Raw genomic sequence first — 25294 nt, 5'->3', positions numbered from 1 at the left:
CTCCCTTTGTTAATTGTGAGCTCTTCAGTGAGAAAGATAAAAAAAATCATTATACAAAAATGACTGGAAGTTGTTTACATATTGTCAGCATACAGCTCTGTATATCCAGGAATTCAAGTAAAATCAACTGTTTTTCCTGTTTATTTAATTTGCATACAAATTTTAGCCTCTGTTTAAATCTTACATGCAAAAGAATAATTTTGATATGTGAAAAATGATGAAATGTACAGCATCTACATAGTTCAGGAAATCAGCTCTGTACATACATTCTTGCTGAAATCTAAGGAGTTTCATAGGGGATTGCCTTAAACTTGAAATATCAGAATTACTTGTATTATAAATTTGTTTTTTTTTAAGAATTACTGTGTCCTACGATCAGTCAGAGTGATATACTGGAGGACTGCAAGGAATACGGCATTAGAAAGCAAATGCATTTTTAAAATGAATGTTATTATAGAGACTAATAATTTAAAAAAAAACCTGAATATGTCCTTGGCTGAAAGGAAAAATAAAATTATACTGAATAATAGCTACAATTCTCATCTACAGGTCGTTATTTCAGCAATATTTTTTGAAACCCATGGTATAATACATATTATATGGGTTACCTATACAAGCCCCCCCCCCCTTCCTAAATGAAAAAGAGTTTGGGCATTTTATATATTGTTATTGTTTTTTTCTTTGCTCTTAAGACTTTTTTCTGTGAAGAAGAAAATTAATAATTTTCCCTAAAAACATCTTGGAAATAAATGATATGTCCTGCCATGAAAATAAACCTAACTTAACCCCCACCCCCACCCCCACCCCCTTCTGGATCAAAGGTCGTCCCCTAACCCATAGTAAACACAGTCATATTATGTAGTTTTTAAACAGGATAAATAAGTATAAAATGCTTTGTTAACCAGTCAAAAATATACTTTTGATGATTGGGGTGTACCAAATACAAATTGTCTGTGTTTTAAAGTTAACGGTTATATCATTTCTTCTGGACTAAGATACATTATGATTTAAACTTATAGCAGTACAATATTAAATCTGTTAGCAGTATTTTATTAATAATGAAAATAATTTTCTTTAAGCCCCCCCCCAAAAAAAAAAAACAATTAATTAAAGCACAATAGCAGATTATTGGAACAAGTCCAGCAGATGTTTACAACAGATTATTATTTATTAATCTTTGGGAATATCAGAATTTTAGTTTAGATCCAGGCATATTTGTGTTGAAATAATTACCATCAACATCGTTAAAATCTCATTATTTTAAGAACGATATTTCAAAGTAAATTAGATTTTTCCGTCAACTTCTCTGAAAAAAAGTCACTGGAAAACACATTTTGACTGTCACTTGAAAAGCTCGGATTGTTAAATATGGTTAAAAAATGTACATTTAGGAGCAAGGGATTAGTTTACTAAAACAGCAGAAGAGTGTCTTTACATGCTTGTAGCGCAATTCTCTACATACAAGAAGTCTTGCACTCAATATGAAAAGTGTATAGTCGTCCAAAATTCTTAAATGCCTACCTTTATATCAATAAAACCTGAAAACTGTACTTATATAAGCATTTTCACATTATGCATCAAGCTATTAACACATTCAATATACGGGATCGAGGTCAGGATACAACATTTACAATACCAGTATTCCGAATAACCGAGTATATATGCATTATTAACAAGCTAATTCAAAGAATATGTGTCCCCTGCTTAAGGAGATAAGAATTTCTGTAGATTATCACCGTATATCAAGGTGGTTGGGTAGGGGATGGGACACTTAAATTGGGGCGGGCGGGACCATAGAGCGTTTTGAATAAAATATAAGCTAACCTAAGCGCTTTTTGAGATATCACTCGGAAATGAGAGGTTTACATACAAACAATGTCTTTTTCTACCTTTACCTTTTGACCTAGAAATAAATAGGGGTCATTTTAAGCCAAAGTAAGTTGTGGTATAAACTCAAATTGAAAAAGATCATCTTCTATGTATCAAATGATAATAAAATGTTTTTACAGACAGAGGAGTGGGGGGGGGTATTTTTTATTTATTGAAAACGAAAATAAATGCCTATTTTCTCCCAATTTCAAAGTGATTAACAGCTAAAACTGTGTATTTTATTTATATATACTAGTATGTTTTACTTATTTGTGTAAAACATCATTTTGCAAAAATATTTTAAATTTTTAATTACATCCAAGATTTTTTATGCATTCAACAAAACTTTTGATGCTTGAAAGTGTATTTTAAATGTATTTTATCACGACTCCCCCCCCCCCCACCCCCTTATTTCAATTGTGTTTATTATATAAGGCGCTCTATAAATTTTGTATTAAAATAATAATAATAATACCATTTAACTGTTTTTTATATTCACACAAAGATTTTATGGCTAAATTGCCATTAATATTGAATAAAATGGTAGCAAAATGTAGGCGGGAATTGAGAGTTAGCGGCAAAGTTCTTTATATACCACTGTGACCTTGAAAAATGACCTTCTGTCCATATGGGCACACATATCATATGATGCTAATTGTTGACCAGAACTGTAATTTTGTTTCTTCATTTGTTGATATAACACAAAATTGATGACACAGAAAAAATGTTGACTTTAAATCTTTAAACCATCTATCAAAATCAGGAATTTTGACAAGTGAAACACCCTTAGTCATGAAAATTGATTTTTTCGCTTTGTTTTTGCTATTGTTTACAGTTTGTCTAAATTTGATTTAATCCATTTTAAAATACTGTCAGGACATTATAAGCGAATTATGTCGGAAAATCTACGTATTGTACTTTTCTAATTTTGAAAAAAGAAGCATAAGTTTGTAACCTACACACAAGATAAATATGAAGAAGTAGTTCTTTGTAGTGTATATTAGAACTATATGTGGACTTTCAAACCAATGTATTCATTTTTTCCAAAGTAGGCTCACCGAGCAAAAATTTTTACCAGGCTTTTCAAAAGAGAAAATCTAAAGTTTCCAAACAAAAGACGTCCTTAAATGAGGTATTTTTTCTATAGAAAAAGCACAAATACAGAAATTTTCTAAAGCACTGTAAAATGATGTATTTTCCTTTTAAGGTAAAGTCATGTTGATAGCCTGTATATTAAAGTTTTAATAAGTCAAAAAGGGAATTTTTCACTCAAAATTTAGCGATTTTTAGGTCTTCAAATTTATGTTGGTTGCCATGGTAACCATGGCCATAGCAACCATTTTATTATGAATTTTAGGTACGCCACCAATATAGGGTATGCCAAGTTTCATAAAAATCCAAAGACCATGCGTGACTTTCACTCTCTATATAAGCGCTTTAAATGCTTACAGAGAATGGCTATTAAGCTGTGTAGGCAGAAGGCATCCTTAGAGTTAATTGAAGCCAAGCACAAAGCAGAACAGGCTCGACAGAAGGAGGAGATAGATGCCGAGTTTCTCCTATTAGAACGCAAGTTCGCAGTAGCTGAAGCAGAAGTGAAAGCACTTGAGAACACAGGAATGAACAGTAGGCGTGTTTCTCCAGTATCGTCATTGCTGGAAGAACCAGTTGACAAGACACAGCTAACAGCAAAGTATATTTATGAGAGCTGCCCAGTGGAAAATGTGGTAAGTGCTGCGTTGCCAGTAACCGTTGAACCACCTTTGACAAACCCTGAATATAATGAACACAGAAGCTCGTTAAACCCAGTGAAACAGACTCACGATAGCAGTGTTGTTGGAAGATCTTACCAAGTTCCTGTTGAAGAAGGACCTTCTATTTTCAAGGTTTTACAGATTTGCTGATCGTCCTGAGGTCTTTGCTACATGGAAAGCAAGTTTCCTTAGCATAACGCAAGAACTAGAACTCACACCCTTCGAGGAAGTTGATTTACTGTTAAAGTATCTAGGACCAGAGTCGAGTAAGTTTGCTTCAAGCATACGGGCTGCAAATGCTGCTTATCCAGAGAGAGGCTTAAAACGTATATGGGAGATACTGGAGGAACGTTACGGGTCACCGCAACTCGTTGAGTCAGCCCTGAAAACCAAGATGGAACATTTTCCACGATTAACGACAAAGGATAGTAAACGGCTTTATGAACTGGCATACATACTGAGATTGAGGCAGCCAAGGAAAACCCGAAATATGCTACTCTCCTATCCTATTTTGATTCGTCATCAGGTATTCTACCTATAATCAACAAGCTTCCATACAACTTGCAAGAAAAATGGTAAACGGCTTTATGCTTCAACATATAAAAGGAAAAATTCAAAATGTCATACTCTCCTTTCACTTTTTAGTCATCAGTTTCTTCAAGATAATCAACAAGCTATGCAACACAACTTTCCAGTATGATGGTCAGTTTAAACCAAAAAGTAAGGAGCATGTGACATCTGTTGCAAACAGTGGTAGCAATATCAGAGAGCGTGTGTCAGTGAGAACAAACAAGACTGAATTTGTGACAAAGACTGGTAAAGAACTTTCGCAAGTCTGTGTGTTTCATGCAAACAGTCATACACCTCATTCGCTTCAGGATTGTCGTGTATTCAATTCTAAGAGGATTCCAGAACGCAAGAAAATGTTGAAAGAAAAAGGAATCTGTTTTCGCTGCTGCAGTGCAAAACACATGGCCAGAGATTGTAAAGTGAACATAAAATGTAGTGTATGTGGAAGTACAGAACATTGTAGTGCACTTCATCCCACTGATGTCAAAGTCCCAGATTCACACAAGGAGCATGGCGGGGAGAAACTTGCTGTAGACTGTACAACAACAGATTCTTTGTTTCCAGTTTCAGCCTCATGTTTACAAGTTTGTGGGAAACAATTTTCTGGTAAATCGTGTGCCAAAATGTTGCTTGTTAGAGTTTACAGATATGGAGAACGAGAGAAGGATGTTGTCATGTACGCATTAGTCGACGATCAGAGTAACAGGTCGTTAGCCCGTAGTGAATTCTTCGACAAGTTGAACATTTACTCTGAACCAAGGAGCTACACAATAACTTCCTGTTCTGGTACAGTACCCACTTATGGACGGCAAGTTAATGGACTTATCAATGAATCATAGGAATCGACACAAACACTGATTTTACCTTTCATTACTGAATGTGACAATATCCCTTGTAATCGGGATGGAATAGCAACACCGGAAATCGCGCAACACTACCCTCACCTTGTAGATATTGCGTCCGATATTCCACCTCTGAATGAGGCACCTGTATTACTTTTGCTGGGACATGATCTGGTGGAAGCACATCATGTTTTAGACCAGAGAGTCGGCAGCTGCTCGCCTTATGCCCAGAAGCTTTCATTAGGCTTGGCCCTAATTGTAGAAGCTTATTTGGATAAGGTCCATGTTCCAAATGAATTCTGTGTAAAGAAGACACATTTAGTTGGAGATGGAAGAACTTCCATTATGCCTCCATGCACAAGCAGTTTCACATACGGTGAAGGTCATGGACTGGGCTCCAGAAAACTTAACGACTTTGGAACCTCACTGTTTGAGCGCACAGCTGATGACGATATACCGTGTTTATCAATAGAGGACAGAGAGTTCCTAAGGATTATGGAGGCGCACTGTAAACAGAATGAAGAAGGAAGCTGGGTTTCCCCACTGCCATTTAGAACTCCTAGAGATAGATTACCAGATAACAGAGCAGTGGCATTGAGACGTGCTACGATCTTGAGCAAAACCTTAGACAGGAATCCTGGCAAACGAGATCACTTTCATGCCTACATGGAAGGGATATTGGAAAGGCATGCAGAGCTAGCCCCACCCTTGAAGCCCTCTGAGGAATGCTAGTATTTGCCAATATTCTCTACCACCCTAAGAAACCATCAAAGCTTAGGGTAGTATTTGATTCTTCAGCAAAGTTTGAGAACACGTCATTGAATGATGTCTTGCTCTGTGGACCGGACTTGAACAATAGTCTTGTTGATGTGTTACTCCGTTTTAGGAAAGATGCAGTAGCTATAGTAGCAGACATTGAGCAAATGTTCGTCAGAATCATTGTTGCAGAGAAGCATAGGAAGTTTTTGAAGTTTTTAACATAGCATCTTGGCATCTTGATAATGACTCCAGGAAAGAACTTGTGGAATACAGAATGTGCAAACAAATGGAAATAAAGATAGAATGAAAAACAGTGCCAGTGATTTATCCTTCTGTAGATTCCTAGAATTTTCACTTCCATCCCTATAAATGGGGCCACCAGGACAGAGCTCCATGTGTACTCATACGTACACTGTACTCAGATGCCTGAGAACGAGCTGTGGCAGCAGTGGCATATCTTAAAGTGTTAAAGACACATGACGATTATGAGTTGGGCTTTTTTTTTTTCAAAATCCAAACTTTCACCCAAACACGGACATACAGTGCCAAGACTGGAACTTTGCTACGCTATTTTAGCGTCTGAAATTGCTACTGCTGTAACCAGGAAGCTTGATGTCCCAGTTGACGCTACATACATCTATTTCTGACAACAAGGTTGTGCGGTGATATTTGTACACCTCAGCTATGTTAAGGAAGGTCAGAGTTTACATTCCTTGTACACCGTACTGGAAGTTTAAGTGTGACGTCATTGAAATTTTATCAGCCACAAAAAATAATTAACGACATGATCATGCATAAATAACAAATTGAATTCATTTACTTTTTCAATTATTTATAAAATCTTGTAAAATTATAATACTTGATAGCAATACAGTCGAGTAAAAAAATAAAGTCTTTCGTCAAATATGACGTCATCAGCCTTGACATGACGCATCACAAGTGACCCGGAGGACTAGATTTCCTGGTTTAATGATTACAAGAATACTTAAATAAATATGATATTGCTAATTTTTAAACCAAATGATTAAAACTAATAGAAAATAATTTATTAAATGTAATTTTTATAGAATGTGAATTTATCTAGCAGCATTGAAGCTGCACAGGTACAAGGAATGTAGAGAATATCGCTAAAACGATAAGCATACTCGTGTTTTACATCAAAAGTGCAAGGGCATAGACTATTTTGTTTGAGCAGAAATTTGGAATATTTATTGTTTATATAATGTATATATATTGAAAAGTGCACGGAGCTGATCCTTTTCTGCATAACATTATTTTTATCTATAATAGTATTTACGCGATGTGGAAATTTTTATCTATTATAAGCATTTTCGGCAAAATTTTCAGTACTTTGCAAACAGCAGAGACTAGCTCCCAGCAATTTTTGGGTAGAGGAAATAAACATCTTGTTTATAATGTTTATCAATTTTCTTTTTTGAAAAACAAGCGTACGCCCTTGCACTATCCTCATTTCCAACATTCAGCTTAACAATTCTATTTTTATACAAGTCAGATAAAAAGCTGATACATGCGAAATAACTGGTAATAACTAAGGCCCAGTTTTATCCATTATTGATAGCTATATTACATTTTCTACATGTATGCAGTTGCTTTGTTACATTTTTTAAAAAGAATTAATACATATTATTTACGGTGTAAACGTCACATATTCCATATCAGTCCTTACTTTAGCTGAGAACAGAACAAAAACTATGTTAAGGACCGATATGGAAAATGTTACACAGTACAGTTAAGGCAACACATGAAAAAAATATGGTAATGAAGTCATAATGAGGTCTGACTTCATGACAGTTTCTCCGCCTTGATTGATCCATATAAGGAAATGGTGCTCAAAATAACTTTTAACCGATATTTGCAAGAATTTGTAATAAACAGCAATATCTTTATGTTGAAATAGAAAATAATTAGTGATTTTCTTGTATATAAAATAGCATGTCTTTTAAATAAATCTCTTTTTAATATGTCGTTTGTCTGCATTCGGCTTCAGCTAAGCGCTTGCACTCGGTGACATGGAATGTTGTTTACATCTAAAAACGTGGCGACTTCAGCTGAGATTCGAAGTGGATTTAAATGCATTAACCACACAATCTTTAAAGCAAATAGGGATAAAATAAGAGACAAGGCATTGCTTCTTCTTTCTAACAGAGTGTGCTCATGTTCATTCAAATGTATTATCACAGTCAGTGAAAAACTGTAACGCAGTGCCTTGTGTGTACCCCCCCCCCCCTATACTAAGTTGCACACTTTTTAGAATTATTAAAAATTAATTGCACTATTTATGTACTGAGTTCCTGTCAATTAGCTCATTTTCAGTGAGACAAAATGTGTAAGAATGGAGGTCATCAGTAGCACAAATTTAAACTAAATTAAATGAGGTGTTTTCATTGTTTCAGTCAATGATTCACTATAGTGACTAGGCCTATACAAGCTATGATGTCTTTTGACATACAAATATACACAATTAAAAAAAAAAATATCAGTATCATTGTGTTGAAAACAAAGAAGCCCCACTTCAGATCTATGGTTGTAATTTTCTAGAATTTCTAAATTAATGAAAAAAATATTCATTTTTTGTTTAGAATACATGTACATAAAAATATTTATATAATACTTTTATCATTGTAGCTGTCAAGAGTATCAGGCTTAAAGATTGAATAAATAAAAAATGAATCATTTCTCCACAGGGTATGTATACTTCTAAAGCATTTCACATTTTTAATGTTTGCATGTGCTTTACATTTTTTTTTTCATTTTGGTAAAGGAGAAGCTCAGAATTTTTTTTAGAAAATATTTTATCAATAACAATTGTAAATTTCAAAAGTTTCACTTTCCCAGAGAAGTTTTGTAACATTTTTTTTTTTCCATTTATATGAATAACATAAATTCACTACAGTATTTAATGTAGCATATTTTTTTTGTAAAATGTAATGCTTTTTTATTCTACAATGTATATTTAGCAATGTCATAGCATATAACTGCATATTATAATGTGTTGTAGGCATAGCTATTCCCATGGACTAATGGATTCATTCAGGCAAGAAGTTAATCCATCATTTAAGGAAAATGGTATGCTCAATATTAGCTATAAACCATACAAAGTTTTGATAATAAAACTAACAGAAGAATTGAAATCTTTGTTAAATGTTTCAATGCATTTTTTTATTTCATTTTTAAAACACAAATTACTTTCAATAATGGAATTTCCTGATTTTCTCAAATTTTCAAAATTCATTTTTTCCACAAGAACATGAAGTAATGGTAATTTGCACCTGCCCAGCATTCCTACAGTCTATCATTGGATTTGAAAAGAAATGTTTATTTAATAATTTTTTTAGATAAATAATAATTTTACTTTTTCATACATTTACTGTACAGGTGTTGACAAGGCCATTAAGAATTGAAAATCTTAACTTGCATACTATTTTGTGTGGAGGGTACTAATGTCCATGAAGATCTCATTTCCAGCATGTACATTGTGTTCATTTATTTTTCAATAAAAAAAACAAACAAGAGACTAGCTATCCCCATAATTGATTCAAAATAGGATAGGGGACCACCATTTGATTCTGAGGGAAGTAGGGGGGGGGGGGGGGGGGGGGGGGGGGGGAGGCGAGTTTTTTCCAAATCAGATTTTTTTTCATTTTCATGTCAATGAAGGACAGATTAATTTTTATTTCCGATTAATAAGATGAAGGACAGATTATTTATTTATTTTCCCCTTCACTGAAAAGTCTAACATGCAAAAATAAAAATGTTAAAAACTCTGATTCGTGGGGAGGGAGATCACTGATCTGAAAGTATTTATTTCTAAAATCTGCCAGCCCCTCCCCCTCAGAATAAAATGGTTGTCCCCTTAACAAATACAGGAGTGTCCCAATCCTTTCTAATTAGTTCCTCAAACTTATAACTTAGTTTATATCCCTTAATTAACGGTAAGCGGTCTGATTGACACAGTAAGCGGTCTGATTGAAAGCGATCATAGAGCATGATCTCATAATCATGCAAAAAAAAATATTATCACAAGTGTGTGTACCATGGGCGTCGGAAGAAAAATGAAAGGGGGGCTAATTGAAAGGGGGAGGGGGCTTAACCAAAAGAAAAAGGTAAATTCCATTGCCTACATTACGTATATAATTTGCAAATAAGTAGGGAGGCTAAGCCCCAGCCCCCCTCCTCGGTTCCGACGCCTATGCGTACAGTAGTGAGAGAGGGGAATAGATATCTAATTAATTATTAATGAAAGCAAAAATATTTTAATTAACCGTTTGTGTTCTACCTAAATATATCTCCAGTATTTAGACCTGTTTGTGTGTAATACTACATGTATACGTATATATAACACATCTTTGAGGAAATGCGGGTGGTTTGAAAGACATTAAATGTATACAATATATGGAGAACGAATATACAGAAAAGAAAGAAATGTCAAGGATTTTTATGCATACCGTTTGATTAAGTAAAAGAAAAGAGTCCAACCCTGATCGCATGTATATTCATTTAAAACTTACGAGGTAAACAAACTAAATCAAGTACTCAAGAGTTATCTCCCATGCTGGGTCAATGATGCGTTTGAAAACTAAAATTAGATTGACTCTTCCAAAATTTCAATTTTTTTCTCAAAAAGTGCAAGGGCAAGGCAACAATCTAAAAAGTAGGTTTTTATTTCAAATTATTTATTTTATTGTAAAGTTTTCAAAAAGTGATGCTCATTTCTTTGTAATCCTTTAGTTAATTTATAATTCGCGATGAAATTAGGAAAATATCCTAGTTTTCATACATTACTGTCTGTTTTAGCTGAATAGCTTAATTATATCGGAAAACTAACTGAATGAGCATCACTTTTGAGAAAGTATAGATACATAGAGACAACATAAAACATTTTGCAGTTTATTTCTTGGTTGCCTTGCCCTTGCACTTTTTGGTTAAATTTGACATTTAATTTTTTGACCTAAATTCGGAGCCCACGTTACTTCAGGGGGTCACATGATGTCCAAAAATACCGATGTGAAAAGCGATGGACATACTCTTCAAGATAAGAAATAGATATTCTAACTAAAATGTCTTTCTTAAAAATAAAACTGTTAAACATTATATGTATCGGATTCTGTTAGTTTTTATAGAAAATGTTGCCTTAACTGTACTGCGTACCTTTGATCCATTTTGATATGTATTACTTCTTTTAAAAAATGTAACAAAGCAACTGAATACTTGTAGAAAATGTAATATTATAATAGCTATCAATAAGGGATAGGACCGGGCCGTAGTTATTGCTAGTTTTATCGCATGCATCAGCTGTTTGTCAAGTGACTTGTGTAAAAATAGAATTGTTAAACTGAATGTTGGAAATATGGATAGTGCAAGGGCATGCTTTTTTTTAAAGAAAAAGATTGATACACATTAAAAGTTGTTTACTTCCTCTACCAAAAAAGTGCTTGGAGCTTGTCTATGCGGTTTGCCAAGTACTGAAAATTTTGTCGAATTTTTTTATAATAGCTGAGATTTCCACTTCGTTTAAATTCTGTTATAAATAAAAATAATGTTTTGCAGACCAGGATCAGTTCCCAGCACTTTTCAAAATGTACACTTTATAACCAATAAATATTCCAAATTTCAAAAAAGTCTATGCCATTGCACTATTGATGTAAATCACGAATACGCTTATCGTTTTAGCAATATTCTCTACAGTCCTTTCCCTGTGCAGCTCCAATGCTACTAGATAAACTCATATTCTAAACAAATTGTATTTAATAAATTATTTTCTTTTAGATTTAATAATTAGGTTATAAATTAGCGATGATATCATATTTATTTAAGCATTCTTGTAGTTATGCAACCAGTGAATCTTATCCTCTGGGTTACCTGTGCTGTGTCATGTCAAGGCTAATGACGTCATATTTCACGAAAGACTTTCTTCTATTTCTCGACTGTATTGCTATCAAGTATTGAAATTTTACGAGCTTTTATAAATAATTGGTAAAATAAATAGATTGAAGTTTTTATTTACGCATGGTCATGTCGTTAATAATTTAACGGCTTGTTAAATTTCAATGACGTAACAATTAAACTTCCAATACGGTGTACAAGGAATGTGAACTCTGACCTTCCTTAACATAGCTGAGAAGTTTCTACACATACGTGAGTAACAGAATAGAAAGGATATTACGTTTTTTAGGACAGAACAATGGAATTATATTCACTCAGAGCAAAACCAAGCAGATGTAGGGACTGGAGGAGTTCTAGCAAAGAATCTGAAAGACTGTCAATGGTGGAAACCTCCCTTTCAAGTTTCTTGTCACCAGCAGAACAGAGATGAAAGCTTTCAAATGGTTAAAACAGATGATGACGTGATAGTCAGACCTTTTAAAACAGCAAGGAAAGTTGAAGAAACAGAATGTTCTTCCTATGGCCCATCCTCTTAGAAGAAAAGGTTCTGTAAGTTTTCATCGTGGGAAAGGCTTGTACTTGATATGAAGAGGCTTAGAGAGGCGACACGGAAGACGACATTTCGTACAAATCACACAACTGAAAAAGAATTTAGTGCTACAGAACCGCTGATTCTAAAGAGGTCCAGAAAACTGTCTGTGGGAAAGAGATCAAGAGTTTGATTATTGGTAAAGAAGTAGCTAATGACAGTTCATTGTTTTCACTTACCCATATATTGATGAAGAAGAAGTACTTACATGTCTAGTAGGCGGATGGCTACAGAAAACTACCTTGGAAGGAACATAAAACATCAAATCATTGTTTCTAAGAGCTCACATGTTGCAACATTGCTAGTTAGGCATCATTATGAAAAGGTACATATCAGGGGCGGTGTAACTTTGAATATTGACCCGAGTTGAAAATTGAACCGGGTTTCGTTTTCCAACGTAGAATACTCAACCGGGGATATTTTTCCCCGTTGAAAATTGAGACCAAAGGTCGTTGAATTTATACCCGGGGTCATTTTTCAACAGTTTGAAATTTATTTTTATCCCTGATGATCTCAACAAGTTGAAAATTGACCCTGTTGAATATTGATCCTTCCTCAGAGTTTGAACATTTTTATTTTAACTGGGAAGTTCTTTTACGCGATTTATTAGTATCTCAATATTTTTTTTTCGGTTTCAAATTTTCCCTTTTCAAGAGTAATAGAAATAAATCTATGATCCTGAGTAAATATGCATATTTTGATCAGTACACAATAACAGTTATCTTCAAGCATGACAAATTTATTTGACTATAATTCTAAAATCCATAGCATCAATAAATAACTACAAAGCTATGAATAGGGCATAAAAACAAAAAAATCTTGCAAATCTGGTGTCTAGTATGTGAGCACTATATATATATTGATCAGGTGGGCAGAACATCCCATCTAGTTAAAGAACTTATATATCGTTTCTTCATTAACTGTGAAAATTATCAAAAGACTTTAAATAAGTCATTGTCGAAAACGCGATGAAAAAATTCGCACGCATGGCGAAGTTCTGAGTTGTTAAACTTGCGCATTCTCACCTGTTGAAAAAATCAATAACTCGGTCAAGTGCGACCTCCGGTTTTCATGGAAACCCTACTGTGACGTCACGTTAGTGAGACATAGCTGGAGCATCAAGCGACTCCGAAGACTCCAGGTTTTCGGTATCACTTTCATGTTAATCCTTGAGCTTTGATGAAGATTTTGACAATTGTTTAGAGACACTTGCAGTGGCTCCGTATCAGTTTGAACCGTATTTAGACCCTGACACAGAACATCCAACTCAACAAAGTCAGGATGATCATGATGATGGGAATCCCGATAATAGTCGGCTTAACAACACTGATTGGTATCAGTATACTTGATTATACATTTTTATTTGTTGTTTTTAATAACATAATGAACACAAATAATTCTGCAAGAGTTTTAAAATTAAGGATATGTCCTTTACTCTTGATTGTTTAAAAGATTTACTCACCCATCCCCCCTTTCAAACAAATAATACACGTCTTTACATAAAAAGTATACACAATTTTCAGACATATATTGCGTTTATTTAATAATAAAAATACAGGTCCATATATTTAATTTTTCAAAGAAACATGTAAATAAAATATCATAATACACATATTATATGTGTATAATAAAATATATTTATGTCCATTAGAGCATTTGGTAATACTTGTAATTGCTATTTTTAGTATATTCTAATAAGATGTATTTATTCACATAAAATACAGAGCAAATGAGTTTATTTCATTCTGACAATTACTACCAGTATTTAAAAAAAAATCCTTAATTATATGGAACAGTTGAAAATATTTTATTTTTTAAAAATACAATATAGGTGCAGCTGTGGACATTGTATACAGATGCCTTTAGCAAAGGAATGTGTCTGCTGCAAAGAAACAAAGGTCCTCTTAGATCTTATGAAAAATGATGGTGTTCAGTGTATAACAGACCACCCAGGATTTGAACCAGTGTGCTTGAATACATATGTACTGGACACAGCATACAAGCAATATAAGCAACAGTACAATCATCAAATTCAGAATCTTCCAGAGTAAGTCATGATGAAAAAAATATCAAAAAGAGGATCAAATATGATTTCATAAAAGTAGATGAATCAATGAACATTATATATATATAATGTCAATAATATGTGTCCTTTTGCAGGCGATACAGGTACACTGCCTAAAGATAGCTTGTGAGATGGGCCTAGGAAAGCATGTAAGAGTGGTTTTGCCATCATGTGCTCTCAAGAAAATCAGAGGCAGATTCCCATCTCCACACGAGGACTATGTTGGTTTTAAGGAAGCATAGTTGGATTAACATCAACCATCATCACTCATTCCATCATCATTTTGAGCATGCCTATAACGTGATGTCATCTCTAAAATTGCTGATGCTTTTTCAGGTTTTTCAAACGAACTGCATAGAGGAGGTGGTGCTGCAGCTCTGTTCAATTCTACCCGACTTAATTTTGTTTCTTTGGCATTTGTATACACAATGTCCATGAGCTTACTGACATAACCTACAAGATTATAATTTAAGTTAGAATTGATCACTATATAAAATATATTATATATATATTTGGCATTATATATATATGTATACAAATACTCTAGTCATTACATACTTACTATATGTACAAGCAGTTTTCACTTCTCGTATTGTGTATCCACCTTTCTTCAACTTTGGGTACACAATGTTGTACTGTGGTTGTCCATCTTTAGTTACTGCTTGATCCATCTCTCTCATCCCATTTTCATTGTAATGAAGGGCAGCAATTTTTAATCTGAAATTATATAAATAAATACTTTTTTGTTTATCCTTGAGTAATAATCTTTTAGTGATTGAGTTTAAGTGTTTTCACGTTTCTTTTACCTGCTTAACATTCCATGGTAGGAAAACCCAAACATCTTTGGAGCAAAATGGTTGATGACAGAATGAAATCCTTCTAGACTTGCTGTTTGGGCTCCTGGAGAAAGTTTTGGAATGTCTTTCTGCATTTGTTTTGACATCACAAGCTCCTCTAATTTAACACATGCCTTGCTTCCTAAAAATAATTTGCAAATTACCATATTAGTTTATTTATTCTTTTTTATTTTTAATTGAAAGTTTAGGTGCTTTAGTAATACTTGCCTTTTTTCAACCATTTCTTTTCTCTCTCGCGTCCCTCTAGGGGTCCATGGTCACAAGACTGAAAAATATCTCCATCATGTTCATGAATGTTTTGCACATGATTGCAGAGAGATTGCCACTTCTCCAGCATCAATTGCCCGTGACCACTTGGGGTTGATGCTGGGACCCAGTAGAAATGATTACAAAGGCTCTTTATCCAAGGTTCCAGGGACTCGCAATCCTTCAGCTTGGAAATGGCTGTTACTTTCTTCTTAAAACCTACAGGTGTTAAACAATCAATTTCTATATAGTTTTGTTCTTATTTTCTTTTTTATTGTATTCTAATATAAATTTTTCTCTACATATGAACTGCATGGATTATTTTGAACTCATACCTTTAGCAACGTGCCACACGTCATAGTTATGTGTTGTGTGAGGCATGTTTTCTCTGACATGTTTCTGTATCTGAAGATGTCGGTCAGTAATAATTTTCTTTATTTTGAGGCCTTTGCTTTCGATGTTATTAATACTTCGTATAAATCCCTCTTTTTCCATATGATAACTTCCTTGAACTTCATTGCTCTACAAAAAAAAAATTATATTGCTGCAAAGAAAAATTCGCATTTCAAATTGAAACTTAAAATGAATGCAATTTTTTTTTTATTAGAATAAAAAAAAATCCAACCTAAACAAGTTGAATATCTATGACAAGCATTTGATCCATGTCTAGCATAGCATAGCTGCCATATTTAGCCCAATGTCCAGGAGTCAGCTCTACCATCTCCACCTAGAATTAAGGGATCTCCTTGTTGGGTATTTTGATGAAAATAATTATTCTGAAAATTCTTCCATATTGTCGAAACAGCTGGATGTAGATAGTATTTCTGGTGTTGGTGGAAGGTACTTAATGCTATGGCAGCTACATTCATATGCTCCAAGAAACGAAGTTCTTTGATTGGTATAAGGCCTACCATAAGAGATATGAAAATACTTTCATTGTTAAAACATCTTTAGCATTGATAATTATAAAAATTGTTGGGGCTAATTAAAAAGTACCTGAAAACAATATGGCTGCTGACATGGAAAAATTTCCTGATGGTAAAGATCCAATAATTTTTTTTACTGTTCCAAGTTCTTTGAAATCCACATATACCACAGCACTGGTCAATCTTGATCATTGTGCCTGAAAATGGTCTTACTTGGCTAAGTGTGGCAGAAGTACAAGTTGGACAGATTGAAAACAACTGCATCATCTGCAACTCAGACACAATGTATTTTTTCTGTCAGTTTTGTGATATGGATTATCATCACAACAAATAAAAGTTTGTTTTTTTTATTAAGTCATGTATATTTGTTTTTCCTAAACTGTACCTTATTTGGGAAAATAAATCTGATAAGTATTTTAACTCACAGGTCAGACTCATCATCTGAAGAAATTTCAGAGGAAAGAAATTCTTCAGCAGACTCTGGAAAGTAGTCTGTGTCATTGTTTTTGTCTTCGTTTTCATCCTCACTGGATGGATCAGAAAGATCATCTTGCTCTTCCGTGCTCATACTTATCACTCTGCGTGGTTTAAAATTATCTAAAAATAATATAGTACTTGATGAATTTTTACTTTATTAGTTAGTGATTATTCATATGTAATTTAATAATGAAAAACTTAATTATATTTCAAAAATCTTTATTCACATGTCAATTCCTCAAGATATCTAATACACTGAACTGCAATGATGCAAACCTTTGGTTTATAGCTTGGAAAGTCACACTGCACAGCTGTGTAAGGAATACGAGAAAAAACTTGTAATTGCAGTCTTATTGGGTATCTATGCACAACAAACCATGAATGTACTCACCCTTCTCACATTGTTTAATTTTTGTTTGTATTTTCTTGGACCTTTGATGGGGTTTCCGCCTAGTGCACTGTACTCCTACAGAGCATGCTGCCTGTCAAGACATTAGTTATTTTTATTTTTAAAAAAAGATAAAAGATTTAATTTTTCATTAATTTTTGTTTATAAAAAAATGATAAAAACCTTGTTTGATTTATCCTTCACGTTATATATTTTCTCATGTCTCTTTCTGTTTTTCATGGTTGTCCAGTATTTATAATAAAAACAGCAATTTATAATAATATATGCCAAGTCCTTTGTCTTTTGTTTGCATACATCGCTAAATTATTAATTCTTAGATGAACATATTTTATTATCCAGAATGAAATTAAAATGTTATCCTATGAAATACCCGTAAATATTCCCTTTTCCTAAATGCTCCTCTGAATGGTGTTGATTCAGCCGCCGGTTCACCTTTGTTGGGCACGTGTGTGACATCCATTTTGCTATCGTGAATTGGGGCATCTGAGTTCGTCGGTGTACTACTACTATGTAAATGAATGGTAGGCACGGCATCAGGAAGCAGACGTTTCTTCTTAATCACAATACCTAGGGACTGTTTAATTCTGTATTCCTCTGGGTAACAATTTGGTGCAAAATGACGTTCACATAGAACTGAAAACCTCGTGGGCTGTGTGAAGTCTTGACGCTTTGTTTTAACAAAATTTATCCATTTTCGTCTTAGTTCACGTTTTACTTCCTTCGGGAATTCGTGGAGTGAAATATCATCAGCATTGGTTGCTGTACAGCCGGCTGCCACACAATACTTGCCAGTTCTTTTCTTTTCTTTCGGCATGGCTAAGCTCTTTGTTTACCTTGGAGTCACTAATGTGACGTCACATCCGGAAAATCGTATTTTTAGGCTTCGCGTTCAGGTGTGTAAAAATAGATTTTCCACGAGAACTTGCTTATGCTTTGGATTTTCGGCTTGAGTGAGATATCAAATTAATCAGCAAACCATTGGTTATTTGATAATGCTAATTTTCATACAGGATAGATAAGTTCTTTAAATTCAGTATAAAAATAAAAATTAAAAGCCTAAAAATTAGAAATAAACACGTCAGTCCAAATGAATTCAATGAAAGGTTACATTCGTGAAAAAGATCAATGTAGTAACCATAGTATGTAAGTAATGCTAATTTAAACAAGGTTGGTGAAATCGGAGCATAACCTTTAGAATGAGATTATTTTTATTCTAAAACAGATCAATCTTATTCGATATAATGTGATTCTTATTCGATTATTTGCTATTTGTATTCAATAAATTGCTGTTCACATTGGAGGAAATATTACAATACGATTCCTATGTCATAATATATCATTCTTTTTGAAAACACGCGATTCGTATTCGATGTCATTCCTATTTTAAAACATGCAATTCTTCTTCGCTGATTTTATTATTCCTATTCGAAAATTTTATGCTATTTGTATTCTAATATGTTGACGGTGCGACCGTTAGAGCGAGCGCAAACTCCTCTGTTGTTTTGATTTAGATCGGGCTCGTCAAACAGCACGTGACATTTGGTGCGTCCAGACTCTGACGTCACATGACGTCGTATGTAAGTTGCAAATACCAAGAAAAAGCCTGAACAGTGCTGAAAGTTAATGAAGAACGTTTCGTTTTCTATTTATTTTAAATATATAACCATTGAGTAAAGGCGAGTAAACTTTTTGTTGAACATTTTCTGTTATTCTCGCGAGAACGTAGCTAAAACAAGTGATGCATTGTGGGTCGAAATTACGGCATCAAAAAATTCTATCGAATGAATGTGCAGTAGTCCGAATTTTCTCTTCGTACAGGCGTTGCTTTAAGAGCTCGCAGTGAAGAGCGTCGCTTCGCGACACTCGCTATATTTTTTTTGGTTAATATGCAATTTTGTTGTTCAAAATTTTTCTACGCAGCACAGTTAAGGTTACAAAAAGGAGGCGGAGCCTAATTTGTACGGGAAAATTGACTATGACATCATACACAATATACGTCATACAACATTTCTTAAAAATACCACAAAATGAATTTACCTGCTAATTTCACAAGTAAGAAATCATCAAACGACATAAAAACTAACTACAGCGTGTTGTTTTGTCGTTAGTTAAATCCCACATAACAAGTTATAAACAAGTCACTGATCGCAATACACTTGTCAATATGACGTCATTTCTTACAACGTGACGTAGTTTGTATGCAGTGAGAGACAGATTCAGCAATATTTTCTCAACAAAATATGTATTCTCTAATTAAATAAAACACTATTTACAGATATTATATCGGACAATAACTTGAATTTAATGTCTTCTTTACTATTTTATTAATATATTTTCTGTGCATTACGTATTTAATTGACACTGCCATATAATTGTATGCAAGTACCTCGGAGGGTAATATGGGAGGTCTTAATAAATCGATCTAGTGCAAGGGCATACACTCTATGGATCAAAGTAAGCTTTTACATTTCAACTACAGAACTATTAAGGTATCTGGAAACTGCTCCGATCCTGATGAAATCTTAAAAATAATTTTATATTATCAATATTTCATGCCGCTGACCAGCAAAAAATATAACGTTCGGTCATACAAGTATAATTTTAACAATGAAATTGCAGAATTTAGACAGGATCGCAGCACTTTTTAGAAACTACAATGCGTGTTGAAAATATTTATGTACTAAATTTGGAAATTTAATTTAGTTATGCCCTTGCACTAGTGACATTTATATGTAACATCAGTACTTCAAGTCAATGTGCTCAAATCGCGTGACTGCTGCATCACGTGACTAGTCTAAATATAAAATATAATCGTCTTCGATATGAAGCTATTAATCATAATTACAATTATCCGATATAAATAATGTACTAAAAATAATCGCCATCCCGATTACGAATACATTTTTAAATACAAAATTTAGTCGATATTTCCATTGCGCACCTTAACTGTATTGCGTAGCATCCATTTCTATTCGAAAAAAATACGATTTCTATTCGATAACATTTTTATCTTATTGCATAATTTTATCTCTCCTATGCGATGTTTTTTTAATTCTTTTTTTTAAATGGCATTCTCGGAAATATGAAAAACTAGAACTGATTGTAAAGTCAATTAAATTAAATAGGAAAGACATCTAAAACATGAACATAAAATCATTTCATTATCGAATAGAAATTACAAAATTATCGAAAAGAAATCATATATGTTCAAATATAATAACATCTTAAACGTGATGGGTTCTTGAAAAGAAATTAAAAAACATATCTCGAACAAAAAAAAAATAATCGAAAAGGAATCATTTTTAATCGAAAAGGAATGGAATGACATGATTTAGAAAAAGAAAAGCAATTTTTTTTAATGAGAAAAGCAAGAAAGAATTATAATGCAACGTTTTACCCACCTTACGATAAACAGGTGATAGCGGAATATTACTTTACAAATACGGAAAGTTCACTTTAGAAAGGATGAAGAAATAATCATTACTTTTTACACAGTATAGTTTCAATAGGCCTTCATTTTCTATAGTCAGTAAAACATCCAAACATGAAGCTGTTGTTGTACATTCAGTGATTACTTTAATTTAAAGTTCACTTGTAAATATCGGTGTATCTAAATGTTGAATTGAAACCCACAGCAAGTGTTTTCTCCTTGTCATTTAAAGATATTCTGATTCTGCTTCATAGAAATATTAAACCAGGTCAGCCAATAAAAGAGCACAATTAGTGCACATCAATAGTCCATGTTTTGAAGGAAGAATTGGTCTCCGGAGACTGCAAAAAGGGTGTCGACAAGGAACTCCAGCTTCCTTTTAATATCAACTTCAGGATATTTTTAGTTAGAATCAGGGTGATTTTTAACAAAGTGATTTTCGATGATGACTTTTCAAAAAATACGAAAATTTCCAAGTTCCATTTTTATTGAATAAGCGTTTGACTATGATGTAAAAATGTATAGTTTTGAATTGAATTTTGAAATTACAAAAGTTGTAAATTTTGATGCTACCGAATTTTGAAAAAAAAAAAAACCAAATGTGATTTCAAATTTTCTATAAAGTGTGGTTGGGTGGGTGGGTAGGGGGCTAAGCATCCCTAGCCCCTCCCCCTGCCAAACCTTCCCGACGACTTTGGATTAAATTGCAATTGTGAAATCCAAGTCATAAATATATATTTTATGTTCTTGAACTTAGAACCGGTTTCATGATCAAAATTCCACGACCTGGCTCAGTTTTCAATGGACTATGGTCCAAATTCAACACCTTTTATCTCAGTATTCAACGTTGAAAAATCACCCCCGGGTCAATTTTTAACCCGGGTCAATTATCAACGTTACAGCGGTACATCATAGCAGGAGCATTGTGCATTCTTTTGGATAACAGGTGCCAGAAGATTAGATCTTCCATCTTACACCAGTGGGTTACCTGCGGGAAACTAAGAGTACAGTTACAGACAAAAATCATGGCCAATCTACCTGCTTGTCGCCTACAACCAGTTCCATCATTTATCTACGTTGGAGTCGACATGTTTGGACATTGGAATGTTGTCAGTAGAAAAACACGTGTTGGAAGTGCAAAGAAGAAAAGGTGGTCAATCATGTTCACATGTCTCACAGTCCGGACAGTACACATCGAATTTGGGGAACAGATATCATAAATCCTTCATAAATGCGTTGCGCAGATTCGTTTCCATTGGAGGCAAAGTACTGGAGTATAGATCAGACAGAGGAACCAAATTTGTGGGTTTTACATCTACATACACAGATGCAGTAAAAGTTGAGGATTCAACCATTAAGAAGTTTCTTTCTGAGTGAAGGAAGCACGTGCATTTTTAATCAACCACATTCGTCTCATTTCTGAGGTGTTTGGGAACAAATGATACGTGTGGCCAGAAAGATCATAGATGCCTTTCTACTGGAGAATTCTGCAAAGAAGTTAACCCATGAAGTTCTGGTCAACTCTGTGGCAGAAGATTTCAGGATCATCGATTCTCGCCTAATAGAAATGTATCGTCAGTCCCAGAGAATACAATTATTCTTTCGCCGAATGTATTGCTCACGCAAAGAGGATGAATTACCAATTCTTCTAGACTTTGACTTGAATTTTTCGAGACATGTACAAATCCAATTGGAAACACGTGCAGGTTTAGCGGACAGATTTTGGAAAAGATGGAAAGATGAATACTTACAGAATCTGCAATCCAGAAGAAAGTGGAAGACTGAGAAAGAGAATCTACGAGAAGGAGATGTTGTCATGTTAAGAGACAAAGATATGAACAGATGTGATTGGCCATTAGGGTTGGTGGAAGAAGCAATCAAAAGCGAAGATGGAAACGTTCGAAAGGTGAAAGTTAGAGTCATCCGGCAGGGGCTTCACTCGAGTATTTTCTACAAGTCACAGAAGTGGTCCTTCTCTACGCTCTAACTAATGAATAGTGACTAAACTTGTCAGGCGGGGAGTGTGCCAAGACTGGCCTAGATATATAGGTCTGGGATTCAGCATGACCGGTGCTGGTGCAAATACGGGTTGTGATAACATTGTTTTTGATATGTTTTGATGCATTTGAGGTGCAACAGCGATGTGAGTGTTTATGTGTACATATGTCCTATGTTTTAAACAACTTTTTTTTTTATATTTTGCACTGATATTTTCCATGTGCTTAAAAGTCTGTTGTCAGTATTGACAGAGGAAATTCAGACTGATTATTTTGTTCACAGTGTTTGCATCTATTGTCAAATTATTCTAGATAATTTAGGCCTGTATTTCGTAATATAGTCGAAACTGTTGAGGTTATTTTTGTAAAATTATGAGTGAATATCATTCGTAGAGAAAGCTAGAAATTTATTTTCCATTTTAATTTTATCGTCATTTACCTATTGATAAACCATTTCCAGAATAAAGTTTTGAAAACACCACATAGTTTCGAGGTCATTAGTAAAACCCCAGTACACCAGTCTGTGACTAAAACTGCACATTAACCAATAAAAAAAATACTGACTGCTTTATGGTGAAGTAATAGTGGTTAAATGGTGATTAATTGGTAGCTGAATAAGATGAATAATTTTTGCTTGATGTTGACTTTGAAAAAATAAAATGATCACTTTCTTCTCAAAACCTTCTGCAACAGAAAAATTCCTGGTTTAATCCTAAAATGAAATTTAAATCCTGTTTTTTTTTCCCATTAAAATAGTTAATTTGTATTGTGGAATCCAGATTTAATGTTAGAATAAATTAAAAATGATAAAACATTTTAGAAGTAAAGGTCCAGACCAAAAATCCGACAAAAGTTCAGGATCGCACCTCCTTTTGGTGGTGTAAACATTATTTAAAGGAAGGTTAAAGGTGTTTTTTCGTGGCTTAAAGACGTCCATTAAGACATCATGAAGGATCTATAGGTCACCATTAAGCCAAGCCTAAAGGACGCGTTTCATTTATGAAAATAAATATCAGGAAACAATTATCGGAGAACATTGGCATAAAATCCATTTAAGAACTTTATGACAGATATATAATGAATCTGTAAAAAAAAAATCATAATCTGAAGGACCCCCAACTTTCTCTTTAAAGTGCCGAACGCATTGCGAATGAAATGTACTACACTTTTTTGTTATCGACTTACAACTACTTATTCAGAAATGTATTGACATTTTCAAGTATTGGCCTTTTTACTGCCGGTGCGACAAACTTAGAAACAAACTTGACAATCTTAGCCGGCGCTGAAAAACTTCGACAAGTGCAGACATTCACTGATAATTACTTTCCCTATTGTTCTCCTTCTCGAGGAAACTGCAGAAGTGTGAAAATATTTGTATTTTTTTATATGTTTAATTACGAAACACTAGTTTTTTTTTATTTTTAAAGGAAAAAGAGATCCAAGAAGGTAAAATGAATTGATTATTGATATCTTTTAAATGATTTGTAGCAAATTGAATTACAATTAAGGCTGTGTAAAGGCAGTGTATTAAAATGAGCATGCTGATATCCCTATCCCTATTCAATTTCAATAAATGAAATTAATTAATCATAAAGTTAGTTTTATCAATGTTTCCTTCGCAGACGGGTTCTTATGAAGTTCCACTACTGAACGAAAGAAGTGGGCGACCTGTCCTTTAGATGGGATCTTATAAACCAAGCTCCCATGTCGCAGTAAATGGTTGCATCCCTCACCGTTAAATCGCCATAAGTACTGAGTATTCAATATTTTCAACTTTCCACCTACAAATTGTAGCGTACCCATATGAGTACACAATTCTCGAGATGGATCTTAAACAAACCAAAAAAAAAATGTTACTTGTATATATATATATATATTACTAGAACATACTCGTTCTGAGATCTTCAGAGTTTCTTTTAATCTCACTCAGATGAACTTCTTTGGCCAAATAGGATGTAACCCCTGTAATAAATTTATAAATAAATCTGAGAGATTTGAGATATTATTTTTTAAATATTCAACTATTTTTTAAAAGTGTAAATTGGAGGTCTTTGATAGCAAATTGCTAAATTAAAAAAAAAATATCTCTTTTCAAACTTTCTTTCACTTTGCAACATAACAGGTGTCATTTTTAAGCATTTGCCTTCCTACACTAAAACCATAAATTCAATCATTGATTGAATTTATTGGAAGTCTTTTGTCTTACAAGAAATAAACTGTGTACAAATTATTATATAGTACTTCAAAAGAATTTCTAGATATAACATAAAGGATCTTTATCAGGCGTTTGTTGAACGAGTTCGACCGATCGACAACTATTTTTCGTTACAAGTGATCTGCATAATGACGTCATTTTTAGATCGTGACGTCACAAACCAGGAAAAAGACTTTATTCAGCATATGCTATTTACAGTAAAACTCGTTTAGGTCGAACACGGATATAGCGAAATTTTTCTGGGTCCCCGGCAAAATTCTTAACAATTCCTTGTAAAATTTTACGGTTATAACGAACTCTGATATAACGAATTTACGGATATATATAGCGAACTGATTCGGGTCCAGTTGAAGTTAAATATAATGAAATTGACATCTTTTATAAC

At 33.8% G+C, this 25294-nt stretch overlaps 3 protein-coding genes and 1 long non-coding RNA gene across 4 annotated transcripts; 1 reads left to right on the top strand and 3 right to left on the bottom strand.

Annotated features, from left to right (window-relative positions):
* Window positions 1-13182: 13182 nt before the first annotated feature.
* On the top strand, window positions 13183-14572 carry LOC134252612 (uncharacterized). Its single transcript, XR_009988992.1, has 3 exons — window positions 13183-13620; window positions 14119-14334; window positions 14448-14572. It is a non-coding gene; the product is annotated as an uncharacterized LOC134252612 (long non-coding RNA).
* Window positions 14573-14587: 15 nt separating this feature from the next.
* Window positions 14588-16667, bottom strand: LOC134252610 (uncharacterized). Its single transcript, XM_062735105.1, has 7 exons — window positions 16452-16667; window positions 16081-16362; window positions 15791-15977; window positions 15413-15674; window positions 15159-15326; window positions 14915-15069; window positions 14588-14805 (listed from the first exon to the last, which is right to left on the bottom strand). The coding sequence occupies exons 3-7, from the start codon at window positions 15948-15950 to the stop codon at window positions 14606-14608; spliced, it is 945 nt and encodes a 314-aa protein (XP_062591089.1). The 5' UTR covers window positions 15951-15977; window positions 16081-16362; window positions 16452-16667; the 3' UTR covers window positions 14588-14605.
* A 115-nt stretch (window positions 16668-16782) lies between these two features.
* On the bottom strand, window positions 16783-18270 carry LOC134252615 (uncharacterized). The gene is made up of 4 exons (XM_062735108.1): window positions 17430-18270; window positions 17250-17340; window positions 17086-17169; window positions 16783-16978 (listed from the first exon to the last, which is right to left on the bottom strand). Exons 1-4 carry the CDS (start codon window positions 17484-17486, stop codon window positions 16803-16805), a joined length of 408 nt encoding a protein of 135 aa, XP_062591092.1. The 5' UTR covers window positions 17487-18270; the 3' UTR covers window positions 16783-16802.
* Window positions 17614-18081, bottom strand: LOC134252607 (THAP domain-containing protein 10-like). Its single transcript, XM_062735103.1, has one exon. The coding sequence runs from the start codon at window positions 18079-18081 to the stop codon at window positions 17614-17616; it is 468 nt and encodes a 155-aa protein (XP_062591087.1).
* Window positions 18271-25294: the final 7024 nt, after the last annotated feature.

This window comes from Saccostrea cucullata, unplaced genomic scaffold (genome assembly GCF_032062105.1).
Source record: "Saccostrea cucullata isolate Sc308-1 unplaced genomic scaffold, CSIRO_AGI_Scuc_v1 ctg355, whole genome shotgun sequence".
NCBI classification, from domain to species: domain Eukaryota; kingdom Metazoa; phylum Mollusca; class Bivalvia; order Ostreida; family Ostreidae; genus Saccostrea; species Saccostrea cuccullata.
The sequence above is the reverse complement of the archived record's forward strand: the minus strand, read 5'-3'. Positions and strand labels throughout refer to the sequence as shown.

Coding starts and splice junctions, on each gene's coding strand:
- LOC134252610 (XM_062735105.1), bottom strand. CDS start 15,950: ATGGAAAAAGAGGGATTTATACGAAGTATTAATAACATCGAAAGCAAA. Junction 15,327..15,412: donor AAATGGTTGAAAAAAGGCAA/GTATTACTAAAG, acceptor ATTTTTAGGAAG/CAAGGCATGTGTTAAATTAG. Junction 15,070..15,158: donor TACCATGGAATGTTAAGCAG/GTAAAAGAAACG, acceptor ATATAATTTCAG/ATTAAAAATTGCTGCCCTTC.
- LOC134252615 (XM_062735108.1), bottom strand. CDS start 17,486: ATGAAAAACAGAAAGAGACATGAGAAAATATATAACGTGAAGGATAAA. Junction 17,341..17,429: donor TGAAGGATAAATCAAACAAG/GTTTTTATCATT, acceptor ATGTCTTGACAG/GCAGCATGCTCTGTAGGAGT. Junction 16,979..17,085: donor ATATCTTGAGGAATTGACAT/GTGAATAAAGAT, acceptor TATTATTTTTAG/ATAATTTTAAACCACGCAGA.
- LOC134252607 (XM_062735103.1), bottom strand. CDS start 18,081: ATGCCGAAAGAAAAGAAAAGAACTGGCAAGTATTGTGTGGCAGCCGGC.